A 19,066-nucleotide genomic window follows, 5' to 3' on the forward strand; every position below is an offset into this window, starting at 1 on the left:
TAAACAGTATGAAGGAAAGATGTAATAGTTTGGAGAATCGATTCCATCATGAATGAGTTTATTGCATAGAACTACAGTTATTAATACTTACCATGAAGCTCTGTGTAACAAGCAATTAAAAACTAATTTTAAGAAAATGTTTTCTGTTTCTGAAATGATCGTATTGTTTACTGACTTGATATCATTTTCTGAATGTTAAAAAGGAATCAATATCATGAAATCTGGAAGAATTACAAGAATATTTTTTGAAGGTGTACTTATATGCTAAGCAAAAACATTGCTTGCATGATCTCTCCCATTTGCATTGTAAACCAAAAGGTTGGGACAGGGATGTGAAAACCTGTTCAAGAGGTTCAGCTTTACCTGGGAGAACCTAACAATGAAAGGGACCTGTTCTTGGTCGTGGAACAGGAGAGTACATGTGACATATCACAGTGCCCAGTTCATGTCATGTGTATGTTTAATGCAATTTAACACCCTCTTTGGATCCCAGAAAAGGTTTATTTGAGAAACTTCCAAGTCATTTCTCATTCAACTCAATCAAGTTTGCCACCTTTAATTGTAATATAAAGCTGGGGTTTTGAAGCCTAGTCAAGTAGACAAGTGTGAATCCTTATATTAATAGTAGAACTACCAGGTTTAATAAAATATGTTGACTCCTAAATCTTTGTTGGAAGAGATCTGAGAAATGTGTAGTATGTTTTTATTCTTTTTGAATCAATCTATTCTCAAATGTATGCTTTGGTGTTTTAAGATTTGGTTTTTGGCACAGCAATAATAACACAGTGCAAGTGTATTCTGTACACAAACATATCTTTTTTTTTTTTTTCTATTCTAATATTCTTGCCTTACAAGCGGTATTTTGCCTTCAAACTTCTAAGCCCACATAAAACTTTATCAACCCACGTAATTTTTGTCCTTATTTTCCATTCCTTCTAAATTTTCTGCTCTTTTATTTCTAGTCAAGATTATCTCATGACTCCTTCCTCATGCTTTCTCCAAATCCCATTTTCCCCATAAATTCCCGTACCGATCCCTCCCAAAAAATCTTTTTGAGAAGGAAGAAAAGCTGTTTTTCTCTGCTTGTCTGTAACTTATCATTAGAGTATATTTAAGTTTCTGCTTTTGAAGCTATATTTTATCAGAGTGTAGTGCCTGTGATGGAGATGCATGTTAAAAGTGTCGAGAGAGGTACCACTCTGGTGATAAGGTCAGTGTACAAGGCTGTATCTTCCAGACTTTAGAGGCCTAGTTCTATGGTTCTATTTCAGTTCTCTGCTGGACAAATCTGTGCAATACGTCTTTGATCATTCCATGTGAGGTTTTTGCAGCATATTGGCTAGCTATAGGTAACATCATCATCATGTACAAGAGGGAACCATCAGCCCATCAGCACAAATTGTGTTCAGTTCTTTATCTTCTTTCAGACTCTCTGTTTACTGTACTCTTCTAGTTCTAACTCCATAGGCCTGCAGTTTAGAACATTGCTAAAACTGCAGAAACTTCTCCAAAGTAAAATTCTGAACCATTTTCTATTCCGGTCCTTCTGACAGATGCCTTCCCCACTGATCTTAAAGTAAGAAAGTTCCAGTCTATTTTCTAGTTGAGTTTTATTTGCTTGAAGTTCAATATACTCTCTGACATACTATACTGAACTGCCTCTCAGTGAAGTGTCCCTCTATATTAATCATTTCCACTGTCCATTGCTTTTGAAACAAACACTTGAGAGATGAGCTGGTGGTATCAGTTACTGTTCAGGTACTGCCCACAGATGCCAAGTATTTCTACATCTGCTCTTTTCTTAGACCATTAATGTCACTTGTGTAGTATATGCTATCTCAAATGTCCCCTGGGTCTGAAGTTTATGGGTCTCCTTCCCCCTTTCCTGGAATGCTTTGAAAGGACCAGCTTCTTATAAGAAATTTATGATCACTGTAATGTATGCTTCCTGAGGAACAATCTATAGGGTTGCTGTTTTTTTTCAAGGAAATTTACTCTCTTATCAATGTTTCAAAAAGCAAACAGGCATTCTTGTGGTACACTCAGGGGCATGAGGTTCATGGTGTCTTTCATCAGTGAACAGGACCATGAGAACTCTTCTGCTCTATGCCAGGAAACAGTCACATCATAAAGTGAATATTTGGGAAAGCAATGTATGTCAGTTGTACATTTCAATTATTTTTGGATAGTAGAGAAAATGTATTTGGAAAACACATGTCAGTTTATTACAAGTTGGAAAATCACAAATTTCATCCTTATCTATTTTGAGAAACAAACATATTTGATGTTGCCTCCAGAAAACGAACACAAACTTTGATTTTGTGATTTAACTCATACTGTAAGAAAATACATACTGAAAAACATGATCAACAAAATTTGAGTATAGTTTTTTAATACTCAGAAAATGAAGGTACGTATTACATCAAGTTAATAAAAGTGCCTCAGTATAGTGTTGGTCAGTACTAGAAGTGAGATGCTACACGGGGTAGAACAATACATGTCTTTTAAAGTATTAATATTAAAACCAAAACCTCAAGCAAAACCCAAAGCCAAACCAGGCATCTGACAGTGAAATTTATCTCTCTTAGAGATTGCTGACATATTTAGATCATAGTTCTACCTTCTTTACTAAATGTTAGCAATTTTTTATGACAAATGAGAAATGGAAAAGGTTTACAGGCTGGGCATACTTTAATTTTTAGCAGGGAAAAAGCAGCTATCATATATATATATATGTATAATTTAAGTTCATTAAATATATCTCATACTTATGGAGAAATGTGATTTAATCACTGGGACTTCATAACAAAGCAATTGTCTGGGTTGGATTCTGGGTGCAGCTAGCAGGGGCAGGTGTCACTGGCAGTATTCTGCTGTTCCATATTTCAATATGTGGAACAGAGTGTCTTTCAGCCTTCTCCATTTTCCAGTGTTTGATTAGAAGTAGTCTGTTCAAACATCAAAGTAGGTTTCCCTTCTGAACATAGAGAAGACATAGAGACTGAGTAACTTGAAAAACGTGGAGCACAAAAGGCATCATAAAAAGATGGACTATGAAGAATCTATTATTTTAAAGTATGTACGTAGCTATGTAGCTAGGATGTTCTAAGAAATTTTCTTAAGTTTGCTAGATGATGAGCATGATGATGTAAAAGCAATGACCTGTTTTCACTGGAAGTCCTAGAAATGATAATGTATTAGAAATTTACCTCACTTAAATTAGAAATTTACCTCACTTAAAGTAGATGGTGTTAAAAAACTAGACTACATTGAGGTTGATTTTTATATTGTTTTTAAAACAGTTAATGATATATGTATTTAGGTAAAGTAAAATCTTAAATACCTGTAGCAAATCACTTCTCATTTATGAGAAATCATTTTCCCTCTCTTTGTTTATCTTACACTTTTCATTCCTTACCTTGATGGTCTCCTTCCTTATTGCCTTCTAAACACTGTGCAACAAGCATTCTTGGATAGGGAGGGACTAAAGTACGTGTGAAATGAGGCTCAGATCACACATATTCCTCTTTTTCTGTGTGTTTTCCTGTGGAAGCAGTATCAATCGAAGAGAAGCAACTGGACATCCTGTGTAGTGTTTTCATGCTTGGGTGTAGTTAAAGGGAATATATTTTACTGTGGTACTTAATTTTGTTAGCATATTTTCCATTTTGATTCATGTAAAAGAAGAATAAAGAAAATCAAGGAATAGAAATCTTTTAATTCTGTAGTTCAGTGACATGCATATTGCTTTCCTGGGCTGAACTTCTTTTCTTCAACTTTGTAAACCCTTAAGGATGTGTGGCCTACAGTTTTCTTTTGTATAGAGTATATTATGCTGATTTTTTTCTCCATAGTTTAAGAAGCCAAAGGAGCTGCTTGTGTAATTGCTGAGACAGAACAATACTGGAAGTGTCACCTAAAAAGGAAAGAACTCAGTTAAATGCTTCCTCTACGCTTTTGAAAATTGATGTTTTTCATGATGACTTTATGTGAATCTGTGAAACAAATTTGGCCTTTGTAGATGCAACAGCCTTTAAGATAAGTAGAGTTAACCCCATGTCCTTAATTCTTTTTCCTCTTTGCTTTGTCGTGATTTTGACTGTCATTTGTATCATAAATAGTAGTTCAAAATCTGTTGGGTGGTGCATGAAAACTTGTGCCCTTTTTATGAGTATTGGTTTAGCTTCAATTTAAGAACAATTTGATGAAAGGTCAGTAAGAATACAAGTTCTGTTTGCTAGAACTCAGTTTTTTGAAGTGTATAATGGTTCCAAGAACAACTTGTGGACAAGCAGAAGACTCATGTGACAATAGTAATGAGCTGCTGGAATGTGATAGTTGCCTTCTTCAGTATTTGGATGATGCATTTTGATGTGTTTTGCATAGCCTTTTGTGAAGAGTACCAGTAAGTACCAGTATGAGTAAGTCCAACAGCTCCTGAAATGTGAAATGTAAAAAATACTTGTCTTGTATAGCCAGTGATTGTTTGTTTGCCAGAGAAAATGTTTATTTCGTTCAGCATTAGTTCCACAGTCAGGAAGTATAATTTTCCATTATTTCTAATCTTGTTCTTACATCTGCGCATAATGTGCAGCATATTTATATAATAATGCTAATTTTATGAACTTTGTTTACTTATTTTTGCTCCTCTTGTAAATAAAAGAGGTTCTGTGTTTTTCCCATCTAATGTTAGTAATTCTGGAATCTATTTAATGCCTGATCTTGAAGGGAGCAAATGCAAACTAGATTGTTAGATAATATTTGCATTTTTAGGAGACATTAGCCAAGTTTTGCAGTGAGACTAATAGGTACTTGAATAGTCCTGAAGACCTGCAGGTTGAAAAAATGAAGAATGTAGTGGACATAACCTTTCTTGTTCATTGCATCCAACTATGATAGGTTTGGAAATTCTTGAGAGCATTTATCTCGTCCCCTTCCTTGGGCATTTCCGCTCAGTTCTCAGAAATCTTTCAGTTTGCTGCTGTGGGAGTAACTGTTTATTCATTTGCTCCAAAACAAAGCACTTTCTATCAGTCATTCCTGTTACATTTTCATGTAATTCACTTTGCACCTAACTTGTCATCCTTAAACATAGTTCATCTAGATGTGTCTTTTCAGGTCAGCTGCTCTTCTGCCAAAAGCAAAGTTTGGCTTTCTCAGAACTTCTTTATTCTCTGGTAGTTCCTGATTATGTTAAGGGGGAGAGGAGTGGGGGGAAAGTATCTATTAGAATCCTGTTGTCAATTGGAGTCATTTAGTCCTAAATTCATAATCCATGTTTTCTGTGTATATAAAGAGAATTAGAGTGAAAAGATGAAGAATCAGCTATTCCTGTTCTGGGAAGGCTTTTTTCTTTTTTGGATGGTTGGAGGTTTTTTTTTTCCTTAAATCCTGAAATAGTTTGATTTGTCCTTGCTCTTTTGGTTTTGTATATGTTGACTTTGTATCCAGTGTTGCTTAGTAAAGTAAAGTAAAAGTTATATTGTTAAGATTCAAAGGCATATCTAATTTTTGGAAAAAACAGAGTTTTCTAACTTCATTAGAATCTATTCACTATCACAAGCTAGTTAAAGGATGATTTTGCAGTCCCTTTGCACTGTTAATTCAACCAGCATACTTTCAGCATCTCAACCAAAAGTCTTATTTGGAAATTGTATTTGTTTCCTTGGATTTGTCAAGTTCCACTTGAAAGTAGCTCTTTAGTGTGATTTTTGCTTATGTTTCAAGTGTTCTTAAAATCTTCAATACTTGTTATTAATTTATATTAACTCAATATTAAACAACTAAGTTATATAGTGTGATTTTTCTCAATTATTTTTCTGTCAGCTATTGTTGAATTTTTTTTTTTTACTCCCTTTTGCTATCTTCTGTTACTGAACCTTTTACTGTTTATATTGCTCATATTTTAGGAGCTCATTTCCTTTTGTTTTTTTCTGATAGATGGAGCAATTCTGTGGAAACTATTACAGGCTGTGGAATGAATCAGATCACAAAAACAGAAGGGCTAATTAATACTTTTTTTTCCTTCATATTTTTACTGAAGTTCCTTATCTCTGTATCCTTAAGATCTCGAAACCTGTGGGGTTTTGAGTACTCTCTATTACTATGTACGCTTTCTGAGAAAAGCATTTGCATTATTAGGTTAGTTTGTATAGATTCTTTATTGATAAAACCAATAAAGCACATATGAAGCAAAATGTTTTTAAGCTTAGTTTCAGTCTCTGATGTGCCTCAAATGATACAGTTTACATACTGCCCGTATAAAGCTAAGTGGAGCCGTGAATACGAGTATAGGCTTAGTTATTTTATTACCACTATTATAATTTTTCTTTATATTTTCATCGTTTTGACTTTTCCGGTTGAATAATGTTTTGCTGATTCCTGAGCTTTCTTTTACAAAAGTTTTGCTGCTTTGTTGCCACTTGGACCTCAAACTGGCAAAAAGATACAGTTCAACCATGCAGTAATAAGTTATAATTTGAGGAAGTGGAAACATGTAACAGATGTTGGAATTCTTCTGACAGATTTTCCACCTTGTGCTGCCAAAGGCTCAGATGCCACAGATAGTGAGGACAATGTAGGAAACCAGTCCTGATTACCAAAGCTTGTCATTTGACATGGGCATAGCTTAGCAGTGGTAAAGAATGGTGCAGTATAAAAGAATATGCTGTTAAATATAGCTAGCCTTTCTACAGAGGCAGGAGACTATCACTAGTGGTTTCATTTCCTTAATTTGCCTTTTTCCTCAGGATAATATTTTGAATAGGATGTAGGAATGGACATATTTTGATAACATTACCAAATCATGATGCTATAACTGTGTATTTTTGTTATGTCATCTTCCTTTCACATAGAGATGTTTCCCATGGCCTGTGGTATTTCTTCCTACTGTTAGATTCGTGCATCAGAGACAGAAATAAAAGTAGAACTTCGTGGGTTAAGAAGGTTTCTTGTTCAAATAGGTGAACAAACTTGAATTGGTGAATTCTTAAAAAGCCTAATCTAGTGGTTTATTATTCCTGCTGATGAAGAACTGAAACATTTGCGAAATGTTTCTGAAAACAATTTTTCCCAGATCTTGAAGGACAGGGGTTGTTCTAAGTCCGTATGTAATGAAGGTAGACAAAAATATAATTATATTGGAGATGAGAGATAAAGTCTTACTATGCCTGTGTTTTTTCTGTTAAACTACTAACTACAGTGCAGATTCATTAGACTAAAAAAAATCAGTAGATTTTTATTACAAGAAAAAATGGTCATTCACTGAGGGTGAATGAGACATATTTATGTCTTAATATACTGGTTTCCAGAATTACACCATTAAAACAAGGCTCCAAGTGTCATTTCATTACTGTGCGAAAATTGTTTCGTATGATGAGAGATCTGTAAAAGTGTGAAATTATTTTCCTACAGTGACACTACAAATAACGCAAGCTTTTTCTTTTTTTTTTTTTCTGTTTAGTATTGGGATATTCATAATAACTTTGGTCTGTGATGTTGTTTGCAGTTTTGTTTTTTAATGATTATCTAATTGCCTACTTTTACATAAGCTATGAACAGCAGCTAACAAAATGAATTTATCCATACTGAGTTTGGTGATCTGTACAGGATGATTTACTCAATATTGTGAAGGAACCCATCTGTAGAGACATAAATTGGGTGCCTATTTGTTCTAGCAAAAGAAACGCATCCTCGTTTGTTGATGAAATCTGGTACTCGTTTCCTTTTCAGTGAAATAGTACAGGGCCCAGGAGAAACTATGTAAATGTTTTTTAAAAGCGTTTCCCTTCATGCAAGATACCCTGTTTTCTTTTTGTCTATTAACTTGCAGTTTAGGATTAGTAGGAATATGCAAGGAATTACAACTGTACTTAGTTAGAATTAGTTATTAATAGCTTTAATACAGCATTTTAGCTGTGAAATAGCTCATATCCTACATTATTTCATTCACTCCATAAATTACTGTAATATATACTATGTAATCCTTCAAAAGATGCTTACCTGAAAGAAAAATGTCACGATTCCTTAGAAATTAATTTCATATATAAAAAGAACAAAAAATACTGACTAGTTGCTATTGTGATTAAATCTGTTTACAATGTCTTCTGTGACTCACATTCCAGGAAAAAAAGAAAGATTTTTTGGATTTCTTTTTTACAGGAATCAAGAAAAACCACAGGGCCTCTGTATTTATGTTTGAATCTACATCAAACGGTTTTCATTTGGAACCATTGCCTAGAGAACTTCTTGCAGGGAGAAAAACATTATAACCTATTTTTGAATGCCTTTTGTTTTCAATTGATTTTCAGAAGACTCTTCTTGACCCTCTCTTGCTGCTTTCCAGAGAGCAGGGTAGAAATACTAGTATTTCTTTCCACTTTGGAATACCACTTTTCTAAGAAGTTTGATCTTTTTCTTTTATTGGAAAACACTTTCTTGTGTCTCATTGGGCCATCATGTCCCACTACAGTTTACTCTTCAGAATTTTTGCACATCAGAATTTTGTTGTCTTAACCTTAATATTCCCTGTCTAAGGAATAAAAGGAAGCAAATTATACCTTTGTCAGAAAGAGGGCTAGGTAAGAGTGTTGGGGTATAGAAATAAGTTCAGACGAGTAATACATTGAAGAGATCTACTATCTGTTGTACCTAAGCTAAAGGTTTTTATATCTGGCCGAGTATCTCTGTGCAGCATTGTCCTCTGTGTGCCTTATAGATAATAATGTGAATGTGCAGCCTAGCAAACTTACACTGGCTGAAAACTTTCTTGTTGCACTAAAGTGGAGTTTTCACCGAGATTTATCTTGGCCTCACACTGGTTCATCCACTCAGTTTCTGGTTCAGGACATTTCTTGTTATTACTAATCTTATTTTAAGATTGTCAGTAGCCATGACTTTTCATCAATTTCCATTTTTGCACTTTCGTCCAGAGAGGCAGTAAGGTATATTTGTTTAATAACAGCTGGATAGTTGGATTCAAAGTCCCAACATATTTAGAATTTTCTTGCTTTTTCATTCTTTGATTATTGATTAATAAAGGAAATCCTCACTTCAACTTCTGTTTAGAAACTTAATGGACACTGTCTTATAGTCTACACAGATCAGGTGCTTTTTTCTAAACATAGGCTCCATAACTAGGTCTCCATCATAATTTTCACAGGAAGTGAAGAAACCAGACTAGATTATTTTTCATAGGACTGTTGGGTCTGATAAACTCATTAGCCTACTTACAGGAGCCTGATCACTCTTTCTCTGAGGCTTTTATTAGGTTTACTTGTTGAAGCATGGGCAATATCCACTTGACAGGTACAATTACCAGGAGACCTTCAGCTTTGACATCCAGATAAGCCTAAAAGAAAGTGGCCTCTACAGTGCTTGGGAATCAAAATTCACTATGTAGATAGCACAGGGTGGTGCCCTAAGTCTCAACACTTTTCCTTTATTCCTTTAATACTGTCAAACAGAGAGAGAAACATGTTCATAATACTTACCCGTGGAAACTGGAAGGGCTGAAAGAGATTCATTCAACTCACATACTTTCTATAAGTTTTATTTCTGTTGAGAGGGAGAGGGGTCTATGAGGTAACTTTGCTTAGCTATAGGCATTTATCTCAGCATATATAATCTTTAATTTGGCAATAGTCTTTATTGTTAAGAGATCATTACTTTAGTGTAACAAAAATCTACAAGGCAAGTAAATGAGCCTAAAACATACCGTTATTTCCTGTTAGCTAAAAATACAAGAGTGCTTGAAAGCTCTCAGATGAATAAGTGTTGAAGTGAAACTGTCACCTTTTCTTTGTTTTTAACCTTCAACTCCCCTTAATAAATTCATCTGAAAGACCAACTGAGGAAGAACTGAATGTGTATAAAGTTTACCGTGGCTGTTCAGTACCAGAATCCTAAGTGATTCTGCATCTGTCTAGAACTTCTACTTAGAAGGTATATGGATTCTTTTTAAATCTGAAGTACCATGCTAGTTGCCCTAATTTAAAGACTAGTTCCAGTGGAGTTACAATAGATTGCTGTGTAGAGACGTTTAAACTAACAGCTTGGATTTCTATTCATACATTCGCTAATCAATTCCATTGCATTACTGCTTTTTTTCAAAGTCTGACAGAATGCCATCTTTATACAGAAATAGCGAAAATTTTCTTGATCGCTGACAGAAGAGAGCAAGCACAGAAAGCTTTACTTTCCGTAACTTGCCACATTTTCTGCTCAAGTGTTATGCATAACCTGGAAACCTGAGTATGCCTTTGAAAGATCTGTGGTTCTGTGAAAAGGAATTCAGGTGACAAGGTGGTGCATTCTTTTCTGTGAAATGGATTACCAGTACCACTGAGCTTGCTTTACTTCATTTTAATAAGCACAACTTCCAAGGAAATTACATGTCTCCCTATGAGGGCTAATACTTCTGTGGGGCACAGTACTGGGAAAATAAAAGAGTTCTTGATAAGTAATTAAATTGTTTATTAATTACATACAGAATGGAAGCTTTCATGCTTTTTGTTGTATCAATGCTAACTATGCAATATGGGCTTTCTAGACTCAAGACCTGTTTCAGGGAGAAACAGTTCATGTTATTTTATTCTGCTTTGTCTATTTCCAGTTAGTTATTTCTTTTTATATAATTTATGTAATTTAATAGCTGAAGGTACATTTCTCTCGGAAAAAGAAAACTGTTTGGCCAAATAGAAATTCTGAAGCCAAATAAACAGCTCTTCATGGTATTTCTCTAGAACTAGTACAAGAGAATTTGCTGTACTGGGTTGTATGGACAGCTGTTGCAACATTTGTGATGATTTATGAACTTTTGAAAGTTCAGATATGAAGGTAACCATTTGTGGAAGGATTATTCCACATGAATAAACATTTACATTACAATAGGAGGGGACATGCCAAACTATTCACAAGAGGCTTACAATCTTGAAATTAGAAATTTTACATTTTGATGAGAAATAGGGATGCTATGTAATGCAAAAGAAGTTGCATTGAAATATGCCAGAAGTCATTAGCTTTTATTTTGAAAGCATTCTAAATGTGCTCACAAACAGTAGCTTGAAAAATAGGAACTGGTGTGTTTTTATACACAGATACAATTCTTAATACAGTTCTTACTGAATTTCTGTGAATACCATATGACTTAAAATGTAATACCATCTAGATATTGTAATTACCAAGGAAATAGGAGATCCTTAGCTCAATTAAAGTAATCATACTACAAATGGCAGTCACGAAAGTCTTCATATTTTTTTTTTTGTAGTTAAAGTGGCAAGCAAAAGCAGTGTATAGCATTTTAAAGATTTCCCTTAATGCTCCCACAAGAAGCAACCTGAGTTATTTTATGCTGCTGTCTATATTTCCATTTGTTTGCTTTGCTGTATCTCCTTGGAACTCATTGAATTTGACAGATACGTGCAGGTGTTGTTAAACTCCTCATTGCTGTAACAACCAGCTGGAGTAATATTTCCTTGTTTTGTACAAAGAGCTGATCTCTGGATTTAGTTGTGAACTCTTCTTTGCAGTCAAGGAGATAGCTTTTCAGTTCAGAGCTGTATTAAAGATCAGAACTTTTCAGGTTTCATTATGATAAAAATGTTTTGGTGCTCATATCCATGTCTTTCAGGGTTGTAGATCTACCACAGCATTATGAAAAGTAAACTGCTGTGTAGTGATGTTAAGGTCACGTGGGAGGCTGCAGTCATGAGTGTATTTGATCTGCAGAGAGAATAGAAGTTATTTGTCTCCATTGGCCGTGTTCTACATTATATTAATGCAAATGTCTGCATTATTTCAGGACTTCCAGGATGGGCTTGAATGTTTTCTTATACAGATATGTAAAATAAAATTTCTAAAACTGCTCTGAAGTTTAAAGGCTGAAAATTGTAGTCCCATGGAGAATGTTGTGAAATATATCTGGTAGCTGGCCCATTATGGCAACTTTAAATATCCATACACAGTCTTCATATCGAACCTAGAAATCTGATGGTCAAACTGGAATTAAATGCCTACAAGTCTTACACTAGAAATTCTAATCTCACTGAACAAGTTGACTGCTATTCCATTGTAGATGTTTTAAAGATAGAGGTGATTTTCTTTAATGAGCTCTCCTTATAAAGTCTCTCGTTGATTCTTCACTGGAGCAAATAAAGTTTCAGTCTTTTAATTAACATTAGTAAACTTTGGCTTGTGGCGTATGTCTGATAAAATATTTGTCTTCTCTTGAGTCATTCTTCCAAATGAAAGTGAAGGTTTGTAGTCTCTGCAGTCAGGCAAGTGAAGAGTCACAGAGATCATTTAACTAATAAAATCCATTTATTGTTTCACCTTCGAGTTACTGGGGAAAAAAAAAATAATCTGTAAGTGCCCTGATAGTTAAAGGTAATGTCTGAAAATACAGAGTCCACAAGTTAGTTACACATCATTAAGTTTAACCATGATGTGAGTTTCACCTCTCCTTCCACAGGTGTTTTCCATTAGAATATGTCTGCTCCATTCAGACCTATTTTAAGTAAATTCATAAGGAAATGCCTCTTTACATGTTTATCCTGGAAGGGCAGATAGGTGTTTTATTTTATAAAGCAGTCTAGAAGCTTTCTATTCTATTCTTCAATGAAAAAATATTTTTCAGAACATAGTATTGCAGTTTGGTAATGTATTTCGAGCTGCCATTAGAGACACTTAGAATTAAAACATAATAAAATTCATGACACAGAAATGACTGTTTCTTAGAAGTGCTGGTGAAAGGGGTATTTGCTTGCATAAGTGTTTGTGTAAAGATTTTATGTTCATTATATATGCTTTTATTAACATAAAACTCTACTGTTACACTTTGCTTCAGATGATCTTGTAAAATATTATTATGTATCGATACTGTAAGATTATAATGTATCATCTCTTAAATAACATGTAAAAAAGTGTACCAATTTGCTGGCAATTATCTCATGACAAATACCCAACATCAATAATTTCCAGTAATAATTTTTGGTTTTGGAAAACAGCTTAGCTCTTACCGACAAATACCACATCTTTCAAATGTTTTAATTGGTTTAATGAAAAATAGATAAATGGGTTGTTATTAAGAACAGTAACAGAATACTTGGTCACTTTATTTCAGTGTTCATTTTATCCCTGGAAACTGTTTCAGATTACACAAAAATTAGAAGACACCAGCATTCTCTTTTGCTCTCATTTCCTGGCTTTCAAAGCTCGTGGTATCACAAATGATTGAAAAAATACATTCCTCTTCTGTCCTCTATATGTATAACTGAAAGGTAGTACAAGCATAGTTTAAGTTCTGCAGCTGTTTAAATGCAATTTTTAAAGTGTGGTGTTGCTTAGACTATCCTTGTAAATTTTATAAGTGTTGCTTTTACATAGTGATTTTTTTGTCAGCTGGTTTCCCAATGCTCTTCAGACTCAGAGGAAAAAATTAGATAATCAGGAGGCTAAACATTTCTATTATTGTAATTTTTTTTCCATGACATGAAGTCAGTTAAAGGAGTGCTGTATATGTCATTTAGCTGAATCTATGTTTTAAGTCATTTTGTAAGGAACTGACAAACCTAAGTGTCTTGGATGAGTTCTTTTTGTCTCTTTTACTAGCAGATTGTGGTTACAATAATATGTATGTTTTCTCCCAATAGCATCAGCGACTTCTTGACATTTTGGAAGCAGAGAAGGAGGTGTTATCAGAAAAGATCGAAGAAGCTTTGATGCAGCAGTCACAAAAACACAAGGTATTGCCATTATTTACTGAAAAAAAAGAGGCCTGATCTGTACCTTGGAGTACACTGGGAATGATCCCATCGCAATCATTGATGGGAAGGGGAAGCTTCCTCAAGCACTCTGACTGTTTGAATGATTTTTAGCTATTCCTCTATTGTGTATTGCAGCTTAATTTTTCATAACATTTACAGGAAGTGCTTGACAAATGTTTGGATGAAGAAAGACAAAGAAGTAAGGAGGCTGTGGCTGCTGCTGCAAAGGTATCACTTGTTAAATAGTAGACATGCAATGTAGATTCCATGTGTGTCATTACAAATGCCAAGTTCAGCAACTCATTCTTATTTAATAACTAAATTTGTCAAACTCTATGGTCTCATCTGTGGTTAAAGGAAGCTATTTCTATAAATCATGTACATATCTGCTATATCCTATGCCTTAATAGAGACAGTAACTTGCTTCCAAGTCACAATACAGCACTTCAGTTGTTCATGTTACCTAAACAACCATGGTTTCATGGTTGTTCACTGAACAATATCAATACATCTTGATTTGAAGAGCTCGGTAGCAGAGTTTACTGATGATCTTAATAAGACAATTAGCATTGTGTCTTATTTAACTTTCATTAGATATGGTCATTTTCAGTGAGGATAGAACTATTTTATAAATCGTATTGAAATTTGTACATTTTAACAGGTTTTCAATTATGAAGGTCAATATTTGACTAAAAGTGAGTATACACTTTTAAAAATACGATTTCTTCAGTCTACTTGATTATTAAGTGCATTGGAGTGAGGACAGTAATTTTGTAAATGTTAAGCTGTTATTCATTTCTAATCCTAATGTAGAATCCAGTACAAAATTTCAGTTGCATGTAATGATCTGGGAAAACTACTGATGTATGCGACCTCACACAATTGGTTAGGCTATATTTTAATTTCCTGTATATCTTCCTATGTAGTATGTGAACACAATCTGAGCACTTCTCTGAGTAACATTCAGTAACACAAGAAACATCTGTTATATAGTTGATATCCAGAGGAAAATGTGTGTATGATAAAATAATTTAATGTATAAATAAAAAAAATAAGTCCCAATGAATTACAAGAAACAACTTTATTTATAAGTGTAGGTCTTTGAGGAACTTAGTATTTTTTGCCATTTATAACTTCACTTGATCAGTTCCATAATCACCACCAAAGGGCATTGGAACGACCTGTAAGCTTATGAAAACTAATGGGTGTGTGAGTGTGATTTGTCAGTCCATGTTTGTTTATTTTGAACTTCAGCCTGCCATTATTTGTCTGTAGTTATTATGCAGTGATTGTCTTGCTGGTAAATATATTTGTGTGGTTTAGCACATATAGAGCTGCCCTTCTTACTTCAAATTCAGTATGTGTCTGACAATTTCATGTAATGGTTGAATATCAACACAGAATGACTGAGGTTGGAAGGGACGTCTGGAGATCATCTTGTCCAACCCACCTACTAAAGCAGGTTCACCTAGAGCAGATCGCATGGGAATGTGTCCAGGCAGGTTTTGAATGTCTCCAGAGACATCTGGGCAGCCTGTTCCAGTGCTCTGGCATCCTCGAAGTAAAGAAGTTTCTCAGATGGAACCTCCTATGCTTCAGTTTGTGCCTGTTGTCCCTCATCCTGTTGTTGGGCACAGCTGAAAAGAGTGTGGTTCCATCCTCTTGACACCCACCCTGGAGATATTTGTAAGCATAAATAAGATCCACTCTCTTCTTCAGGCTGAACAGATGCATCTCAGTCTTTCCTCATAAAAAGATGCTCCAGACCTCTGACCGTCTTTGTAGCCCTCTGCTGGACTCTCTCCAGTAATTCCTTGTGCTTCTTAAACTGTGGAGCCCAGAACTGGACACAGGACTCCAGATGTGGCCTCACTAGGGCAGAATAGAGGGGGAGGATAAGCTCCCTCGACCTGCTGGTCACTTTTTTCCTAATGAACCCCAAGATACCATTGGCCTTCTTGGCCACAAGGGCACATTGCTGACTCATGGTCAACCTGTTGTCCACCAAAACTCACAAGTCCTTCTCTGCAGAGCTGCTTTCCAGCAGGTCAACCCCTAACCTGTACTGGTGCCTGGGGTTATTCCTCCCCAGGTGCAGGACTCTACACTTGCCCTTGTTGAACTTCATCAGGTTATTCTCTGCCCACTTTTCCAGCCTGTCCAGATCACACTGAATGGCAGCACAGCCTTCTGGTGTATGAACCCTTGCTCCCAGTTTTGTGTCATCAGCATCCAGGTCATTGATGAGCAGGTTGAACAAAACTGGAAATATTGGGAAAAATCCCAATGAAACAGTACGTCTTTATACAATACATAGCTGAGGATCTTTGGGAGGGAAGGTGCATTTCTTTTAAGTATGTACTGGCTACTTTACCACAGAAAGTGCTCAGACTGTTTTTGGACTTTAGATACTTGTAGGTAAGAACAGGTATGTCTCATACTTGGGAATATCAAGCAGTGTAGAGAGGCCTATGGTGTACCTACTCTTTACATGGTTTCTGCTGCATGTTTTACCTGTTGGCATTAAGCAATCTAGGTGGGTATTTAAGATCCTTGCTTGTAACTTTGTTTTTCTTTCTGTAACTACAAAATTGTTGTTGAGTGGTACTACCTGCTTGGTAGCACCTTAAGAAAAATTTAAGCTCATAGTAAACTCAGAAGTAAAAATATTCATATCCCATATCTTGTCAGTTCAGTGTGATGAGTGACCGTAGCTGGAAACCAGGTGTCCACCAAAGCCGCTCTTTAACTTCTCAGCTGGACAGGGGAGAGAAAATGTAACAAAAAACTCATATCTTGAGATAGGGACAGGGAGAAATCACTCACCAATTACAGTCACAGGCAAAACAGACTTGACTTCAGGAAAATTAATTTAATTTATTACCAATCAAATCACAATAGTATAATGAGAAAATAAATAAATCATAAAACAACTTCCCTCCACTCCTCACTTCTTCTTGAACTTGACTTTACTCACAATTTCTCTACTTCCTCCCCCTCAGCAGCTCAGGTGGATGGGGAATGGGGGTTGCGATCAGTTCATCACACATCTCTGCCACTCCTTCCTCCTCAGGTAGAGGACTCATCACATTCTTCCCCTGCTCCAGTGTGGTGTCTGTTCTATGTGAGACAGTTCTCCATGAACGTCTCCAACATGGATCCTTCTTGCGGTTCTTCAAGAGCTCCTCCAGTGTGTGTCCCTTCCACAGGGTGCAGTCCTTCAGTAATCCAACAGGGTCACAAGTCCTGCCAGGAAACCTGCTGCAGTGTGGGCTTCCCATGGTGTCACAGCCTCCTTTGGGCATCTGCCTGCTTTGGCATGGAGTCCTCCATGGGCTGTAGGTGGAGATCTGCTCCAGCGTGGATCTCCATGGACTGCAGAGGACAGCCAGCCTCACCATGGTCTGCACCACAGGCTGCAGGGCGCTCTCTGCTCTGGGCCTGGAGCACTTCCTGCCCCTCCATCTTCATTGACCTTGGTGTCTGCAGGGTTGTGTCTCTCACATATTCTCACTCCTCTCTCCCAGCTGCTGTTGTGCAGTTTTTTATCCCCCTTCTTAACCATATTTTCCCAGAGGTGCTACCACCACCATTGATGGGCTTGGCCTTGGCCACCAGCAGGGCTGTCTTGGAGCTGGCTGTCATTGGCTCTGTCAGAAATGGGGCAAGCTTCTAGCTGCTTCTCACAGAAGCCAACCCCCCTACCAAAACTTTACCACGCAGACCCAATACAATCATAGATCTCATTAGAAGTACTAATGTACATAAATTAGGCACCCATGTTGGACATTTTGATAATTTATTTGTGCTTGATTTGTTTCAAAGGCTGAAAAAGAAGTAGTGCAAGAGGCTGTTCTGAAAGCAGTAGAGGAGGAGAGGAAAAATATGGAGAAGATTCATGCAGAAGAAAGAAAAATGTGGGAAGCAGAACGTGACAGACAGAAAGAGAAGATTGTCCAGGCTGTTTGGGAAACCATGCAAGAGCAAAGAAAGCTTAATCAAGTCAGTATTATTTTACCTTTTCACGGACTTGTTTTGTGCATTTTTTGTTTCTTCCTAATGTGTGGTAGATTTTCTTGTGACATCTGTCATTCATCACTGCACCAAGCTGATATTTGCAATGCACAGCAATCTTATTAGTTTATCTTCATCTAGACTGTATGTATGGAGGGAAGTTGGCACATTCAGAACAAAATTTCTGTGACCTTTACAGATACATATATTGAGATGAGATGATTCATGGTTTGTTACTGCCCATTTTTGTCCACTGACTTCAAAAGGAGCTCAAGATGACTAGCTCAGATACTGGCATTTATGTTGCAGACAGTTTTAGTGACTTTTTCTTTTTTATACTTATGAAAAAAAAGTTACATTTGCTCCTTATTCTGCTGGAATTCCATTATACCTCTTAGTAAAAACAGAATAGGTACAAAATAAAGAGTGGATTATAAAAACTGGAAACCTAAACCAGTAATGAACCAGAAATGTTTCTAGAGTTACTTTTTAGAGAAGTGCTTCTATAAGGATAATTGCACATTACTTAACATAATCTGAGAGGGACATTCCCAACATTACTTTTAACAATTGTGGTAATTGCGAATTAAATATGTTATAATAGCAGTTAAATTACTCTTCCAAAAGCTGGATTTTTTTAGTCACTGATGCTGAAAATATGTGGGGGAACAGCCTGTAAATTCACTGATTTCTTGGTGGCATACTTGAATGTTACAGTTGAAAGAATTTTAAACAAGGTATGTTTCATTTTGGTTTTGGAATTTAACATTACTATATTTTTCTATGTCCTGAATAACAACAAATAAAAAGATCTTTAGAATTTTAAGTATAATAGAAATAAAATAGCATATCACAGAAGTTTAAAAATCAAGTAATTGGAAACAGGCCCCATTTCCCTTTCCAGTGTTAAACAGAATTACTAACTTCATACCTAATCAACTACACAAAAAGTTGGGGTTTGATGCAAAGCCATTATTATACTATATGTGGCTTACATGTCTAGTGCAAATAGAATGATTTTACTTTGTATATAGCTTTTTTACTGCTTTTGAATGTGAAGGTATCAAGTGGTAAAATGTCAGTTTTGAAGACTGTAATTTTACTATACCGGTACCCCTTCAGGCACTCAAACTCTACTTTACAACAAAAAAATAAACAGCTGACTTCAATGCTAAATTCAAGCTGAGAAGAATTGCTCAGGACTTAATTAGATTCAAATCACTTAGAGTATACAGAATGAGAATTGGTACCAGTGGTGTAAAGGATCTGTTAATAGAAAGGAGAACAAC

The 19,066-nt window shown here is 35.8% G+C and overlaps 1 protein-coding gene across 11 annotated transcripts in view; it reads left to right on the forward strand.

The window, feature by feature from the left end:
• Positions 1–19,066, forward strand: part of CCDC91 (coiled-coil domain containing 91) — a 208,254-nt gene that overhangs the window by 80,709 nt on the left and 108,479 nt on the right. For all 11 annotated transcript variants that reach the window (XM_065034160.1, XM_065034097.1, XM_065034145.1 and 8 more), the window contains exons 9-11: positions 13,650–13,742; positions 13,923–13,991; positions 17,589–17,765. In XM_065034160.1, the coding sequence (XP_064890232.1) occupies positions 13,650–13,742; positions 13,923–13,991; positions 17,589–17,765 (339 nt within the window). The remainder of the gene's footprint in view (positions 1–13,649; positions 13,743–13,922; positions 13,992–17,588; positions 17,766–19,066) is intronic.

The sequence above is a fragment of the Columba livia genome, chromosome 1 (genome assembly GCF_036013475.1).
Source record: "Columba livia isolate bColLiv1 breed racing homer chromosome 1, bColLiv1.pat.W.v2, whole genome shotgun sequence".
Lineage (NCBI taxonomy): Eukaryota > Metazoa > Chordata > Aves > Columbiformes > Columbidae > Columba > Columba livia.